General features: G+C 41.2%; 1 protein-coding gene across 2 annotated transcripts in view; it reads right to left on the reverse strand.

Annotated features, from left to right (window-relative positions):
* The window catches only part of ATXN10 (ataxin 10), a 211,495-nt gene that overhangs the window by 177,778 nt on the left and 15,962 nt on the right, over nucleotides 1-17,755 (reverse strand). For both annotated transcript variants that reach the window (XM_064283377.1, XM_064283376.1), the window contains exons 2-3: nucleotides 7,079-7,270; nucleotides 1,250-1,332 (exon numbers count right to left, since the gene is read on the reverse strand). In XM_064283377.1, the coding sequence (XP_064139447.1) occupies nucleotides 1,250-1,332; nucleotides 7,079-7,270 (275 nt within the window). The remainder of the gene's footprint in view (nucleotides 1-1,249; nucleotides 1,333-7,078; nucleotides 7,271-17,755) is intronic.

The following is a 17,755-nucleotide window of genomic DNA, read 5'->3' on the forward strand; positions in this document are numbered from 1 at the left end:
CGCTTCGGCTTCTGCCAGTGACACACTATCCACCACGTCAGTCTTTCTCAACAATTATAAAACGTGGTACATTCTGAACCGACTCAATTACCACACCACACACAGACTTCAACATAGCTGCCTTTCCGCAAAAGATGGAAATACATATCTTATTGCTGATTATAATCCCCCGATTCTGAGCACTGAAGATTCTGTTTTATTATAGGGTTATGAAAATATCTTTAAATATACAATACCTCAACAACATTTTACAACTAAATCCTACACCACTTCAATTTCTTGAAAACACTCAAGAAACTATTGTTGTTCAAATAAACTCATAGCAAACTCTTCATGTGCAAATTCTTAGATGAGGTAAATAATTCAAAAAATAATTACCATTTCCCAAAGATTTCTAAATCAAAAAGAAAGACCAAAGAATTTTAGTGAATGAATTTAAAATAAAAACACAAAGAAACCACAAAACACAAAAGAGTTAAACCAACCCAGGAAGTGCCTTTAACACCACTGTTTTAGCCAATTTCACCTCCGTCCTTCAGTTTCCACACCTATAAAAAGAGTTATCACCTCTAGTTCTCCATCTACCTATCACCAATGTTGATACCAGAAGTACAAGGAGCAAAAGCTTTCCAAAAAGTCTAGGAAAACTTCATGATCTCCCAATCAGGAAACCTGGTTTTTCTCTTAATCCTGTACCAACAGCCACTGATATGCGGGCCATCAGAGTCCCCGTTCTGTCTTACACATAAAACCCACTGCCACCGAGTCAACTCCAACCCACAGCAACCCGACAAGACAGCGGACAGCTGCTCCATGAGGTTTCCGGGGAGCTGGTGGGTTCAAACCGCCGACCTTCTGGTCAGCAGTCAAGCTCTTAACCACGGTGCCACAAGGGCTCCACTGTCTTAATATATATTCAACTTATTTATCCGTCTGTAGTCCCTGGCTCCCCTCACTAGAATGTAAGCTCCCTGAGGGCAGGGATTTTTGTCTCTTTTGGGCATCGTCCTGGTTACATCTAACACAGACAACAGGGTCTATCATGTTACATTCATAAACACTGAAGGAAGGTGGAAAGGAAGTCCCTGTCACTTACTTTTGGGACACTTCTTTAACTAATTTTACTGCTATAGTTTCCCTATCTCATGAAATACAGCACATGTGCTTCTATGGATTATCTAATACTCAAATTACTGGTTTTAAACCCTTTACAAGACTATAATAAGCTATAAATTATACTACGTGTTACCTGTCAACAGGGATTCCTGCTCCGTTTGCAGTTCACGAAACAGAAGAATCAAATCAACGGCAACACCGATTGTATCCAAGTTCCTACATTATGTTTAAAAAAAAAGGCAAAATTAAATACATTTCTTTTCTTAAAACTGCATTTCAAATGATGATTCAATGAACGGTGTTGAGAGTATTGGTTAATAATACCTATAATTGGCTAAATAATGGCCCCCCAAAATGTCCACGCCCTGCCTATGAATATTTTACCTTACGCGGCAATGTAATCACCAAGGTCCTGATAAGAAGGATGCAGGAGGGTCACAGTCAAAGAGAAGAAGATGTAATGACAGAAGCAGGGGCTGGAGTGACGCTAGTGCTGGAAGAGAGTCAAAGACTGTGGGTGGCCTCTGGAAGTGAAAAAGGCAAGGGAATGGACTCTCCTCTACAGTCCCCAGAAGAAACAAAGCCCTGTCAACCCAGGTTAGATCCCAAAATTCCGGAACAGTATAATTATAAATGTGTGTTGTTTTAAGCCACTAAGTTTATGGGGACTTGTTATAGCAGTAAGAGAAAGCTAACACAGACTGTGGTGCCAGAAGTGGGATACTGCTGTAACAAATACCTCCAAGTATGGAAATGGCTTTGGAATAGAAGCTAGAAGAATTCTGAGGAGCATGATAGAAAAACCCTAGACTGCCTTGAACAGAATGTTAGTAGAAATATGGATATTGAAATTTCTGCTGGCGAGGGCTCAGAAGAAAACAAGAAGCATGTTACTGGAAACTGGAGGAAACAGCAGAAAGCTTAACTGAATTGTGTATTGCAGTTATGCAAAACACTGAGGGTGCAGCCTGGTTTCTTCTTGCTGCTTACAGTAAAATGCAGGAGGAAAGAGATGAATAGAGTGAAGAACTAATTAAAAAGGAGCCAGTCCATGAGGAGTGAGCTTCTTGGCTCAAGTAGACACAAGAGACTACGTGGGCAGCTCCTGTCTGGAGGTGAGATGAGAAGACAGAGGGGGACAGGAGCTGGCTGAATGGACACAGGAATACAGGGTGGAGAGGAGGAGTGTGCTGTCTCATTATGGGGAGAGCAGCTAGGAGTACATAGCAAGGTGTACGTAAACTTTTGTTCGAGAAAGTGACTTGATTTGTAAACTTTCATTTAAAGCACAATTAAAACAAACAAAAAAAGGAAGCAGTCCATAATGATTTGGGAAATTCTCAGCCTATTGAAATTTCATGAGATGCTAAAACTTGGAGATTTGCTGTCAGGAAAGCATGCTATGGGAAGAAAACCATGTATGTGGCCACACAACATTCTGCTAGTGCCTCAGAAGGACCAAAAAGTCAGAGTATTCGGTCACGCAGAGGGCTCTTTGTAGAGATTAGGCATGTGGTTCATGGATTACCCTCAGCCACCTCAGCATTAGTCAGGAATGGAAATGGGATTAACCAGGAAAGATCTACGGAAGGCCCTACTGTCTAATGATGTAAATCCCCATAACATACACAGGAAGCCCACGAGGTTTTTGAGGCTATGACAGCAGCAGAAACACTGTCGACTTAGACTCAAAGGGACAGAGAAAGGATGAAATGAAAGGAGGTTGTCAAACTCCCAAAATTCTACAGGCAGGAAGCAGACTGATAAAACTACTCAGCTGTAAATATATACTACCCTTCAAGAAAAAGGAAGGATGACTCTATGGGCAGAGCTGAGGCCCAGGGGGCAGCACCTCAAGCCACAGAGGATTATTCCCACGCCTTGAAACCTAAGAGAGTTTGCCAAATTGGATTTTGAAATTGCTTGGGACTGGTGACTTCTTTTTTCCTTCCATTTCCCCCCTTTTTGAAGGAGAATGTCTACAATTATTATCCTATGCCAGTCCCACATTGCATTTTGGAAGCAGATAACTTGCCTTCTAATTTCACAGGTCCACAGATGAAGAGGAATTTTGCCCCGAGGAGGGTCATACCAAGGGTCTCGCCCATATGCAATTTAGATGACTTAGATGATGAGATTGGGACTTGTGATCTAATGAGACTTTGATAAAATTTTAAACTTGAGTTGATGCTGTAATGGGACAAAAATGTGGGGGGCCTTGGGATAGGGTGAATATATTTTGCAGATGGGACAGATGTGAATCTTTGGGGGCCCGAGAGCAGGCTGTGGCAGTCTGAATAATGGCCCTCCCAAAGATATACAGGCCCTAATCCCCAGGACCTATAACTATGTTACCTTATACGGCAAAAGAGACTTTTTAGATGTGATTAAGAATCTTGAGATGCAGAGATTATCCTGGATGACTTGGATAGGCCTACTGTAATCACCAAAAAAAAAAACCCCAAACCCACTCCTGTCTAGTCGATTCCAATTCATAGCGACCCTACAGGACAGAGGAGAACTGCCCCGAAGAGCTTCCAAGGAGCACCTGGTGGATTTGAACTGTCTACCTTTTGGTTAGCAGCCGCAGCACTTAACCATTATGTCACCAGGGTTTCCGTATAATCACAAGGGCCCTTATGAGAGGGTCGGAGTCAGAAAGAGTGGAATATGCTACACTGCTGGCTTTAAAGATAGAGGGTGGGGCCATGAGTCAAGGAAAGCAGGAGGCCTCCAGAAGTTAGAAAAGGAAAGGAAATGCATTCTCCCCTGGAGCCTCCAGAAGGAAACGGCCCTGCTGACACCCTGATATCTAGCCCAGTGAGAATGACTGGACTTTTGATCTCTAGAACTGAAAAATAATAAATTTCTGCTGTTTTAAGCCGCTAAATTTGCGATTATTTATCCCAGCAGCAACAGAAAACTAATACAGTTTCCTACTTTCTCCACTTCTCTCAAGGTAAACCAGAATCCTGCTCTGAATGGATGAAATTCCAGAACGCTGTGTTAAGCCCTAGCACGAACAGAAGGAGTTTGCAGAGGGCCAGGGTCAGTGTGCGCATGGCCGGGTCCTCTCTCGCTTCCCCAAGGCCAGGCAGTCAGAGAACCACTTCTCCTTCTGTCTTATTCCATGCATATGGCTGGTGGGAAAAGATGGCTCAGCAACTGCCTCCCAGAAAAGGGGGTGTTCCAGCTCTTCCTTCTCATTCTTGCTTCTACACACATAAAGTTACCAGAAAGCAAACGGGATTATTTCTGTAGGGCCGGCAAGTTAAGAATGGTTTTTACAATTTTTTAATGGTTAGAAAAAAATCAAAAGAATATAATTTCATGAAAGTGGAAGTTTTATGAAATTCAAATTTCCATGTCCATAAAAATCTACCAGGCGCTCTTTGGAAACTCTATGGGGCAGTTCTACTCTGTCCTATAGGGTCACAATGAGTCAGAATCAACTTGATGGCACTGGGTTTTTGGTTTAAATAAAGTCTTACTGGAGCCCAGCAGTACTCATTCACTCATGGATTGTCTACGACTGTTTCTACAATGCAAGAGTCAAAAGCCTGCGAAAGAGATCATGTGCCTCACAAAGCCTAAAGTACTGACTATTTGTCCCTTTACAGAAAAAGTATACCAACCCCTGCAACAGGAATTACACTGCGTGCAGAGGCAACTGCTCTGAACAGTTTTGATTCTTTTTTGAAACTTCTTATGACTCAGAGATTGTTTGCTTTGCTCTGTTACACCCCATTCCATATATCCTCAGCAAAGTCCACCCAAAGTACCATATTCAGACAAAAGATGTGAAAAGATCTAGGCCTTAATGGCACCACTGCTACTGATTAACTTTTTAATAACTTAAAAAAACAGAAAAATGTATGTTGGTTTTCTGAATCTGAGTCTTGACGGGCTTGGAAACACAGGCTTTAGTTAAGGCTGGCCACAAAGTCCTTAGCTAGAATTTTTGTTGTACTTTCTGAGTAGAAAATGTCTCTTCCCGAGCTGATGCCCCAAATGGTTGGAATCTCCCTTTGAAAATCAACAGTGAATAATAATACGACCCTAGGAGGCAAGGGCAGAAGATTAAGCGCCCGGTAAGTGTTTATTCTGGCCCAACCGTAAGCTGCCTGCAATGAAGACACCGTTACTACACAAATGAATCCCAGCCCTCGGGCTGACGGCCCTGCCAGAGATCGCTAATATTAGAACGGTTATCTTTGTGAAAGTGGGGAATTTCATTTGCCATAGTACTTATTTTTATAATGTTTGGATTTTCATAGCTTGCATATATGTTACCTTTGCAATCAAAAAAGAAAACAAGATTAAATTGTTTTAAAAGAACATTAAGATTATCATAAACTTCTATTCCCCTCATGACTGAGGCAGGAGCAGAAACATTTAATATTTACTGAGCTCACCACACCGGGTGCCCAGGCTTTGTTAGGCATTTCACGTAAGTAATCTCATCCAGACCTGACAATAACCCTGTGCAGAAGGTACTGTTCGCCCTATCCTGCAGATGAGAAAACAGATACTCAGAAAGGCTACCTCACTTGTCCAGGCTCGCATCGCAGTTTTAGGGATGGAGCAATCCTACACTACCAATGCCAATGTGTATGTCCTGGGATAGTTATGGCAGACTATTTTTTTTGCTTAGACTTTAGAGTCAGATAGTTTGGAGCCAGAGACAATGTTCTAGGCTCTCTCACTTACTGAAAGAGTGACTCTCAGGCAAAATACTTAACCTCTCTGAGTCATAGTTTCTTCTTTTGTAAAAATGGAAAAAGAATCGTATACTATGTCATAGGTTTGTTCTCGAAATTAAACAAGATACTGCAAGTCAAGCACCTGGACAAAGCCTGGTACTTAGGAAAGGTTCATCCAACGTTCACTTCCTTCCCCACTGAGGCTAGCTTGGCACTCGGTCAAAAGTCTCTGTTCTAAGGCTCTCCTTCCTTTCCCTCCCCCATCACACTAGAGGGCCGGTCCACTGTCTCCAGCACACAAAACCAAAAAACAGGCAATAGTCAAAAAAATGTGTTTATTCTTATCAAGCTTATTACTGCTTCTATCCATTCATGTGAAAACGGATGGCAGGTTCACTTTAGTACTGAAGTCAAACAACCCTAGCTTTTTTCCCCTCCCTTTTGATCTTAAACTGCTCATTAATCATGTTAAAGCCTCAGGGACAAGACTGTCTAGGCGGCGGGTGCCTCTGGGCCAGCCCACCTTCACTCATCATAGCAGTGACGGGGGCACGGAGGCCCTGTCTACATTGACGTCCAGGAAAGGCAAGGTGAGCATCCTCTGTGTGGCTCCGGACTTCACCTCAAGTACAAATTTTTAATAAAAAGCAGATTTCATAAAATCAAAGAGGAAAGGTGCTCAGTTCTGAGAAGAGAGAGTAACATGGAAAAAAAACAAGAATGGTACCAGGTAACTCTGTGGCTATTTTTTTAACTGTTTTTAAAAATGTGCACATCGTAAATCGGTGAAGTAGTATTTGCAACATTACATACTCTTCAGGAAACAAAGGCTATCTTTTAAGTTTATAAAACAGGCTCCTTTTCAACATGAACACACAGTCAACTAATGAAAGCATTAAAACATTCACAACTAAGAAAAGTGAGGTCCATAACTGCATATGCATTTAAGGAGGCAAAATCTAGACTTAAAGAATCAAAACAGAATTCATCTCTCTGGGCTATATACAAAACCAAATACCTGAAAACACATTATTAATACAAGCAAGAAATCTAAGTAACCCTAACGTTAAATATACGCTATTACATGCTGTACCATTATATCCTGGTTCGAGAGTCTCCCATGGCAAGACATGCAAAGGACTTCTCCCCCCGAGATGAACCAAAACAATTCCTAACAGAAAAGCCCACAGACCGAGCCAGCATATACATATACATGGAACTATAATCAAAGGTACTTGTGTAACTACAAAGAATGCTACCTGATTGAATCCTGGTTCACAGAGCACTCAATGCAAGCATTTCGGAGACACCGGAAGCATTCAGTTATTAACTGCAGGCTGGAAGCCAGATGTTCCGCTTGGGATGGGTCTCTGCAGGCCAGTTCAACATCCTGAGAAGACTTCTTTAAGATACCCAGGACTCTCTGGAAGATGCTCCTGGGTGCTGTTTCTCTGAAAGAGGATAATATTGTTTGTTACTAACCATGGGGAACAAAAACACCTCATTTCCAAATGCTCTACTCAGAAAACAGCCTGTATCTACTGTGCAAAGAGGTGGACTGGGCTTTTCTATTCCAGTCCCTTAATTTAACAACACACACACATATACTCACACAAGTACGTACACTGAGTGCTCACTGAATCTTTGCAATAACCTTATGAAGTCAATAATGTCACCTCCACTCCACAGTCTGACTTTACTATTTCCACTTCCTGTGACAACCCAAATCCCAGTTCAGGCAACTACTCCAGCTTATGAATCTGCCCTTCATCAGAACAGAATGTCTGCATTTTATGTTCTAGGCAGAGAGTACAGCCTTGGCCTCTGTCACCCAGTATGTACCTAAAATTCAATTGTGAAACAATATTCCTAAAGGGCTGCCCTGAGGCCAAGTTTGCCATCCAATGGCTAGTTCACACGAGCGGGGTAACCAGAGCAGGTAACTTAACTACACAGCTGAGAGAGAGGATTTAAAGTGTGCCAGCTCTTCCACCAGGAGTGGACTCCCAGGGGAGAAAGATGAACTGGTGACTGTCCCCTCAGGCATCTCAGTTCTCACATGCCTCGGGCCAGGTGCACTGCTGTACTGGGTATCATTCCAGAGCTACGAAGATAAGAGTATCTTTATGCAACATGGCACCAAAATGCAAATCAACTTCCTCGTTCTACGAATCCCTTAAGGAAAGGGCAACCTGTTAAGAGAAAGACGATGCTAGGGCAGAAATTGTTGTGCTGGACCATTTAGGAGATAATTCTGACGTACACTTTTTTATCTTATGCACCTACTGTGGAATACGACTCCACAGGACCCCACATTTTACCCTGGGATTAAGCCAGGCCATCAGGGGGCTGCACATCTGCCCAGAACTGCTGTGGTGGTGTCACGTGCAGTCGAGTCAATTCTAACTCATAGCGAGCCTAGGAGACAGAGTCAAACTTCCCTACAGGGTTTTCTAGGCTGTAATCTTTACGGAGGGAGCCCTGGTGGCGCAGTGGCTAAGCGTTCAGTCCTTAACCAAAACGGTGGTAGTTGAAATCCACCAGCCACTCCTTGGAAACCTATGGGGCAGTTCTACTGCTGTGAGTCAGAATCGACTCGATGCCAACAGGCTTGGTTTTAAACTTTACGGAAGCAGATTCCACGGTCTTTCCTCCCACACAGGGACTGGGTAGTTCAAACCGCCGGGCTTTCAGTTAGTGCCTAACCCTTAACCACTATGCCACAAGGGCTCTTTTACACAGAACTGTTGATAGGGCACTGCCTGAGTCACTGTGCTTACTCAATTGCTGGTGAAGACACTATGAATATCTCCTTTACAAGGTCTCAGTCAGTACCTTGAGTATTCACACTCCAAGGGCTGTTTTTTATCTTAAGTCTAGACAATGTAAGTCATATTTTATTTATCATGTTTCCCTCTCTGTCTGGGCCTTCAATAAGCCCAGAGTCAGATTTGTAACTCATCTAGGACAAGACGAATCCCATGGCACAACTCTGAGTACTAACCTTGTTCTTCCTAGTCAGCTTTTCTCTTCTCCCCAATTTCCTCACTTATCCTTAATTTTACATTATTATTTTTTAAGGTACCTCAGATATGCTTTTGGAAAGAGGCAGAGTACGGATGAATGAAAATCTGTGGAACCACATATAAAATAAAATTATTTGCCCATGCCTCCCTCAGTCAGCCCACCCTAAGTGTGGATCATTAAGCTCTGAGTCGATGTCTGTGACAGTGGAAGTCTGTGACAGTGGAAGTCCAAGAGCAGATTTATCCTGCCTCGACAACTGTATGAAGCAATTAAGTATATAAGCCATTTTCAGTGACTGTATTACAACAAGGAAACCCTGATGGCGCAGTGGTTAACAGCCATGGCTGCTAACCAAAAGGTGTAGTTCAAATCCACCAGGCGCTCCTTGGAAACTCTACGGGGCAGTTCTACTCTGTCCTATAGGGTCGCTATGAGTCAGATTTAACTCGATGGCAATGGGTTTGGTTTGGGTTTTTTTCATGTTACAATAAAAAGTATATTAACTACTAATATCCTCAAGAAAGCTCTGAGGAGTACCAAACATACTGCAAACACAAATATGCTAAAAAATACTCAAAAGTGAAAAACACTGAAAATAACATCAAGAGTGATCACAATTTCCACAACAAAGAAATCTAATTACCTCTATCTGACCAATCTCCATAAAGTTTTGCTGATATCATTTAATCTTACAGTTAAATAAAAGTAGAGCTATGACAACTAAAATAATGCTTCTTTATTCTATTAAGATGGCTAAGAAATGTGTATTTACGTATATCTATGATAAACAACATATTTCATTGGACAAATCTGCTGCAAAAACCTCTTTAAAGAGTTAAAAATTAAAAAGCAAAGATGTCACTTTGAGGACTAAGCTGTGTGAGACCCAAGCCATGGTGTTTACAATCGCCTCATATGCGTGTGAAAGCTGGACACTGAGTAAGGAAGAAGGAAGAAATGATGCCTTTGAATTGTGGTGTGGTGAAGAGTACTGAATATACTAAAAATTCTACAGCCTGCCAAAAGAATGAATAAATCTGCCTTGGAAGAAGTACAGCCAGAATGCTCCTTAGAAGCAAGGATGGTAAGACTACATCTCAGACGTTGGACATGTGATCAGAAGGGACCAGTCCCTGGAGAAGGACATCATACTTGCTGAAGTGCAGGGTCAGCGAAAAGAAGGAAGACCCTCAGTAAGATGGACCGACACAATGATTGTGAGGATGGTGCAGGTCTGGGCAGTGTTTTGTTCTGTTGTACTTAGGGTTGCTACGAGTTGGGACTGACTCGATGGCGCCTAAAAACATGATAAAGATGCCAATATAATTTCTTTCAGCTGATCCTTTGCAATCTACATCTCACTATGGGTACTACTTACTAATCTCCCATTGGGAACCATCTTCCCTGATCTCTACTTGAAATCTTACCATCTGTTTTACCCATGATTGGTAGCTAAACCAAAAACCAAACCAAACCCATTGCCACTGAGTCGATTCTGACTCATAGCGACCCTATAGGACAGAATAAAACTGCCCCACAGAGTTTCCAAGGAGCGCCTGGTGGATTTGAACTGCCGACCTTTTGGTTAGCAGCCATAGCACTTAACCAACGATTGGTAGCTAGCGCAGCAAAAGCTTTGGAATCCAACTAAAGTAAACTTAACATCATTGAAGAAAGCACTGTTGTAAGGAAAACTGGACAACCAATATTCCAAATATAGAATAGTCCATGAACCATCCCTCTGTATATAATTTCCACTACTACATGTTCATCTGTCATATATGTACCATCCTTCTACCCTTTAGTATACTTTAACCAAAAGGAAAAATGTTTAACTGAGCTAAGGCCAATCAAAAGATGTCAGTCAGTAAAAGAACCGTTCACAAGTTACCAAAGTGTAATCAGAGCAGTGCATATTAGGCACACAATAATTTGCATTTGCAGGATAAACAGAAAACAATTTAGGGATGTGATCACCATCATTTGCTGTCCCAAGAAGGCACAACCATGGATTCCTGAAAAGGTCAGGCAAGCACTTTCAATACCCTCCATCAGAATGCTCTTTCCACACCATTCCCACCCAGTTCTCTGCCTGAAAGAATCTTGCTTTTCCTTCTAGACCTTTTTGAAAAATCTCAGCCCTGGTGAAACTCCCCTGCTACTCCAAGCAAAATGGCTCCCCATCTTTATGCTCCACTGGAGCTTTGTTCCTAAGCCCAGAGTAACACTTATCCGTATCAGCCTGTATTTACTTACCCTGTCCACCTCCCCAGCTACCCTGTTAAGTCCCTTAAAAATAGACTATCTTATTCCTTTCTGTATTTTTATTATTATTATTATTATTCCTTTCTGTATTTCTGGGGCCCAGAACTGGCATTCAGTAACTGTATCTGTTCAATCTGAGCAAATACAGCCATGAGACCATTCACATAAGAGTGGCTTCTGGTCACACTGCAAACCTGGCATATGATCCAAATGTACTGAGTATGTACTCTGGACCAGGCACCAGCTGAATGTGGGCAGTGAAGGGAAACAACCGAGGCATCAGCTCAACTCCTCAGTTGTCACTGAAGAAACCCACATATCCTGGACTCAAACTTGTAAAAATGGCCTGATTTTAAGATGTGGGTATTATGTAGCTATCTTATGACTGATATTTAACAAACACCTAATTTCTCCTTCCCTATTAAACGAGGTAATGGATAGCTTAAAGAGAGGGTATAGATGGGAGAGAAGTCTTAACCCTATAAATTGTATTTTAAATTTCTTGAGAGCGGAGACTGTGTGTCTTAGATGTCAGATCCCTCTATAAAGGCTAGGAGAAAACTCTTTCCTCAAGAGCCATACAATAAATTACTGTAGATTCTATTTACCACATTTTTATACAATATAATACACTGACAACTTTCATCAGATGAAGATAAAGAAGTGGTCAGTCAATGCCAGTAAATGCTGCAAAGCCATTTACCTCTCTTACCTCGTCTACAGCCTTGCAACTATTTGACATTACAGGATCCAAAACCAAAAACCCGCTGCCGTCAAGTCGATTCCAACTCACAGCAACCCTTCAGGACAGAGCAGAACTGCCCCACACAGTTTCCAAGGAGCGAGAGGTGGATTCAAACTGTCGACCTCTTGGTTAGCAGCCATGGCTCTTAACCACTGCACCACCAGATCCAAAGCAGTACTAACTTACTATCTGCAAATCCTACATTCTTTGTCAAGAGGCACAGCTAAATATGCGTGACGATTAACAAGGATGAAACAATAAAGATCAGTCGATCATTCTTACGTCACAAACATTATCAGTGAGACTAACAGCTGTCATTTCTGCTTTATCCAAATTAACAAAAAATGTTCACAAAGACTTTAAAAAGCTTAGCTACTTAATTCACAGAAAGCAGAAAGTTCTTACGAGGGAAATTAAAATTCAACTGTTAAGACATTCTTGTTAGACAGGAATGCGTACCCTGAAGACAACATATAAATGAAATGCTACGTTACAGAACCTCCCTTGGAAAAAAAAAGTTCAATTTTACAAAAGGTAAAATTTCATTTTCTTCAAGTTTGGGCAGACCTGTAGGTTTAATCTTGGCATGCCCTTTTTGAGTAAAATTAAAGAAAATGATCAGTGATTTTATGCAACTGGTTGGATGGGTCTAATACACTGTATGTACGCACAATTCCCAGGTAACTGATCAGCTGGGACTCTCCCTGAAAAGGAAACTAAACGCTAGTCATTGTAATGCTACGACTGAGACTTCATACTTGTCAAAAGACTTATTCTAATACCTTAGACTTAATTAAAAACGGGCATAATGTGGTTTAGAGAAGCTCAACCACTGTCACTGAGATAAACTATTAAAATACTCAGAAGTTCAGAGATGAAAACTACAATCCCTGGCTGTTATTTAAAACCATAAACCCTCCTGCTTACTGATTTGATTGGGCCAGACTGAACAAAACAGAAAATAAAAACGTCTCAATCTCCTGACAGAACCAGCCTAGGGCAAAATTTTGAAATTCATCTTTGGAGACCTTCAACCTCTCCTTTTCACAGGCTTCTCCCGTCTCTGTCACATGCACCACAGGGACTCTCCAGCCGTCCCTGAGAGCCCAGAGCAATCCATGTTGCAGGGTCACCCAACTTTTTCTGTACAGGGCCCGAGAGCTAGGCTCTGTGGGCCAGACGGTCTCCATCACAGCTTCTCAGCGCGGTTCCGTGGCATGAAAGCAGCCATGAACACCTCAACAAACAAGCACAGCTGTGTTCCAAACTCTGCCTATAAGGACTGAACTTAAAGGTTCATATAATTTCCTTGTATCATTTTTTTTTATATTATTCTTTTGTCCCCACCCCCCCCCGCCCCACAACCATTGAGAAACATAAAAACCATTCTTAAATTGTGAGCCATAAAAAAATAGGTGGTGGTCCAAGTCCTGGGTCCTCTCCAGGCCCAAAAACTATTCCACACTTCCCCTTCCCTACTTTTCTCACCACATTCACAATTCATCTTTCATCAGAACAAAGAGAAAATCAGCAAGGTTATAATGATCCAGACAACATTATCAACAAACTTAACCTAACTGATGTTTACAGAACGCACCGCCCAATGCCAGGAAAACACAAGTTCTTCTCAAGTGCACATGGAACTTTCTCCAAGATAGGCCATATCGTGGTCCATTAGGCAAATCTTAACAAAATTAAAAGCACTGAAATCATACCAAGAATATTCTTTGACTGTTAACAGAATTAAGCTGGCCATCAGTAACTGAAGGGTATCTAGAGTACGCCCACGTATGTGGAAATTAAACAACACTCTTTAATAATCCATGGATCAAAGAGAGACTCAAAAGAAAAAAAAAAATATTTTGAATTGAACAAAATGAAAACACAACACAATTTAAATCTGCAACAGAAGCAGTACTCAGGAAAGAAATGTATAACATCAATTTCTTAGATAGAAAATGGGTCTCAAACAATGATCGAAGCTTCTACCTCAAGAAATTAGAAAAAGATGAGCATTTTAAACCAAAAGCAAGCAGTAGAAATGAAATAATAAATGGCAGGATTCGATGAAATTGAAAACTGAAGGTAAGTCAATAAAATGAAAAGCTGTTTCTTTAAAAAAAAAAAAAAAAAAAAACAAAATTGATAAAACTCTAGACAGACTGACCAAGAAAAAAAAACTTTTTTTGCAATACCAGGAATGAAAAAGGGGCCCACTACTACAGAGTCTACAGGCATAAAAGGATATGGGAACACCACAAACCAGTACGCCCACAAAGGCAGCAACTTAGATGGAACGCATCAATTCCTGGGAAGACAAACTACCAGAGCCACCCAAGGAGAACTAGATGCCTCAACAGGTCTGTACCTATTCAAGAAATTTAATTTGCAGATTAAAACCTTCCAACCTAGATAACTCACACCCAGATGGCTTCAAATGCAAATTCTACCAAACATTTAAGGAAAAATAAAACACCAATCTTACACAAATTCTTCCAGAAAATATAAGAGGCCAGAACATGTCCCAATTCATTTGAGGCCACCATTACCCTGATAACAAAACCTGGCAACAACATTACAAGAAAAGAAAGCTATAGACCAATATGCTTCATGAACATAGATGCAAAAATCCTCAACAAAATATCAGCGAATTGAATCCAGCAATAGATAAAAAGGATAACGTAACATAGCCACTTGTGGTTCACCCTGGGAATGAAAGGCTGGGTCAAAATTAGAAAAACAACGCAATTCACCGTATCATAGGCTAAATAAAAACTGTATGCTCATTCAATAGATACAGAAAAACACAGGGCAAAATTCAACACTCGTTCATGGAAAAAAAAAAAACTCTTAGCAAACTAGAAATAAATAAGAAATTCAACTTGATAAAGTGTATCTACAAAACAACCCTACAGCTAACCTGATCGCACAGCGGTTAAGAGTTCGGCTCCTAATCGGAAAGCCGGCAGTTTGAATTCACCAGCTGCTCCTTGGAAGCTCTACGGGGCAGCTCTGCTCTATCCTATAGGGTCATCACGAGTCAGAATCGACTCAACAGCAACGGGCTTGTTTTTTTGTTTTGTTTTTATTATCATACTTAATTGTGAAAAGGCTGAATGCTGTTCCCGTAAGGTAAGGAATAAGACAAGGATGTCCACTCCCACCCAACATCCAACTGGAGTTCCTATTCAATGTAATAAGGCAAGAAAATGAAATAAATGCATTCAAATTGGAAAGAAAATTGTCTCTATTCACAGATGATATCATTAACTACATAGAAAATTTCAAGGAATTAAAAAAAAAAAAAAAGCTATTAGAACCAATACATAAATTCAGCAAGGTTGCAGGATACACAGAAAATACACAAAATGAACTCTATTTCTACATACTAGCAATGAACAATTGGAAATTTCAAAAACTTTATGTACCATTTACCATAATAAATACTTGAATATAAATCTAACAAAACAGATGTAGAATCTATTATGCTGAAATCTATATGAAAGCAATCAAAGATGATCTAAGTAAATGTAGAAATATATCGTGTTCGTGGACTAGAAGACTCAATGTTTGCTAAATGACAATTATTCATCCCAAACTGACCTACAGATTCAATTCAACCCTAATAAAAACCCCAGTAGGATTTTAGGGTGAAATTGACAAACTTATTCTAAAATTTATATGGTAAAGCAAAGGATCTAGAATAGCCAATAAACCCACCCAGGATAGCCAATACAATTTGAAAACAAAGATGGAGGGCTATCAAATTTAATAACTTCTGCTCTGCAAAAGACATTGTTAAGGGAATTAAAGAAAAGCCACAGACAGGGAGAAAACAACTGCAAATCAGGATCTCACAAAAGACTTCCATATAGAATACATAAAGAACTCTCAAAACTCAATAATAAGAAAACAAACAAACAACCCAATTAGAAAAAAAAAAGTAGGCAAAAGATTTGAACAGACAGTTCACCAAAAAAGATATACAGATAGCACACAGGCACATGAAATGATGTTCACTAATCATTAGGGAAATACAAGTTAAACCCACAGTAAAATACCACTACACATCTATTACAAAGGTTAACATTAAAAAAGAAGAAACTGACAGTACCAGGTACCGTCAAGGATGTCAATCAACTATAACCCTCATACACTACTTGTGGGAATGCAAAATGGTACAGTCACTTTGGAAAAGTCTGACAGATTCTTACAACAATAAACACTCCTTCATTATAAGACAACAATGCAACTCCTAGGTATTAACCCAAAAAAAACAAAAACTTACATTCACACACGTAATAGTCTGACTCCATTTTTTGATGTTTGACTGCTGACCACTTTAAGCCTCACCCCTCCCTCTTCCCATTCTGCCCCATATTTGGGCAAGCTGAAAGAAATCCTGGGTGCTCCCTCCTTTGACACAGGCAAAAGATTCACACCACACAAGCCCCTTCCCATGGCAACCCTCACCCCAGCCCCTAACCACAATAAAAGCTCTAAGCCAGTCTCCTTTCCTTGCTCTCTGAGGCCATTTCAGACCAGCTTGGGACCCTGCCCTGTACTCCCAGGAAAAGCCTCATTATGTAAGTAATAAACCTTTCTTTCCCGAGTGTGTGCGAACCCGTGTGTGCGTGCGCACCTGTGTGTGCGTGAGCGTGTGTGTCTGTGGCATCGTTAGTCTCAACGTCCAAACCAAATGTGGGGCGTACATTTATCCTGCCACTTCAAGGTGGCCACGAACTTATACATGAATATTTACAGTGATTTTATTCATAATCACCAAATACTGGCAACAAATGTCCTTCAGCTGATGAATACAGCGGAATACCACTCAGCAACACAGAACGAACTACTGACACACACAATTCAGGTGAACCTCAAATGCATTATAAGAAGTGAAAGAAGCCAGACTCAAAAGGTTATCCGTTGTATAATTCTATTTATACGACATCCTGAAAAATGGAAAACTACAGGCACAGAAAGCAGAGTGGCCGCCAGGAATTAGGGGAGGGGAAAGAGTAAACTACAAAGAAATCTTACCAAAAAGTAATACCTGAACAAAGAATTGAAGAAGGCAAAGGAACAGACTATGTGCCCAGCTGGGAGAAGAATCTGGATGGGAGACAAAGGCAGACCTGGCCTGTCCTAGAGCAAGGAAGGGGCCTAGCCTGGATTATCACCCAATGGGTGATGGGCAGAGTCATGTGAGTCAGAGGCAAGATGGAGCCAAAGTACATGGGACTCCATGGGCCACGGAAAGGACTTTAGCTTTTATCCTAATGTGAACCCACTGGTGGGCTTGGAGTAGAGGAGTGGTTTGTAAAGAACTGATCATAAGAGGAGAAAGAGAAAACATGAAACCAGTTAGGAGACCATTCTTGAATACAGCGGCAGTAGCAAGGACAAAAGAATCCAGTGGCAAGGATAATCTATGTAAATACTGACGCGACAAGAACTACGACAGGATCCAGATCGAATCATGGGTAACGCTCCAAAGAGTGGGAATTCCAGGACACTTAACTGTGCTGACGAGGAACCTGCACACAGGCCAAGAGGCCGTCACGGAAACCGAACAAGGGGCCACGGCGTGGTTAAAGTCAGGAAAGGCGAGCGTCAGGGTTGTTCCCTTCCACCACACCTTTACATCTGTACGCTGAGCAAATAGTCCCAGAAGCTGGACTATACGAAGAACGGGGCATCAGAATTAGAGGAAAACTCTCTAACAGTCTGCAATTTGCTGAAAACAGAGGGCTTGAAGCACTTACTGATGAAGATCGAAGAATACAGCCTTCACTATGGACTACAACTCAACAGAAAGAAAACACAAATCCTCACAGCTGGGCCAATGAAACAACATCATGATAAACAGAGAAAAGACTGAAGCTGTCAAGGATTG

This window comes from Loxodonta africana, chromosome 4 (genome assembly GCF_030014295.1).
Source record: "Loxodonta africana isolate mLoxAfr1 chromosome 4, mLoxAfr1.hap2, whole genome shotgun sequence".
Lineage (NCBI taxonomy): Eukaryota > Metazoa > Chordata > Mammalia > Proboscidea > Elephantidae > Loxodonta > Loxodonta africana.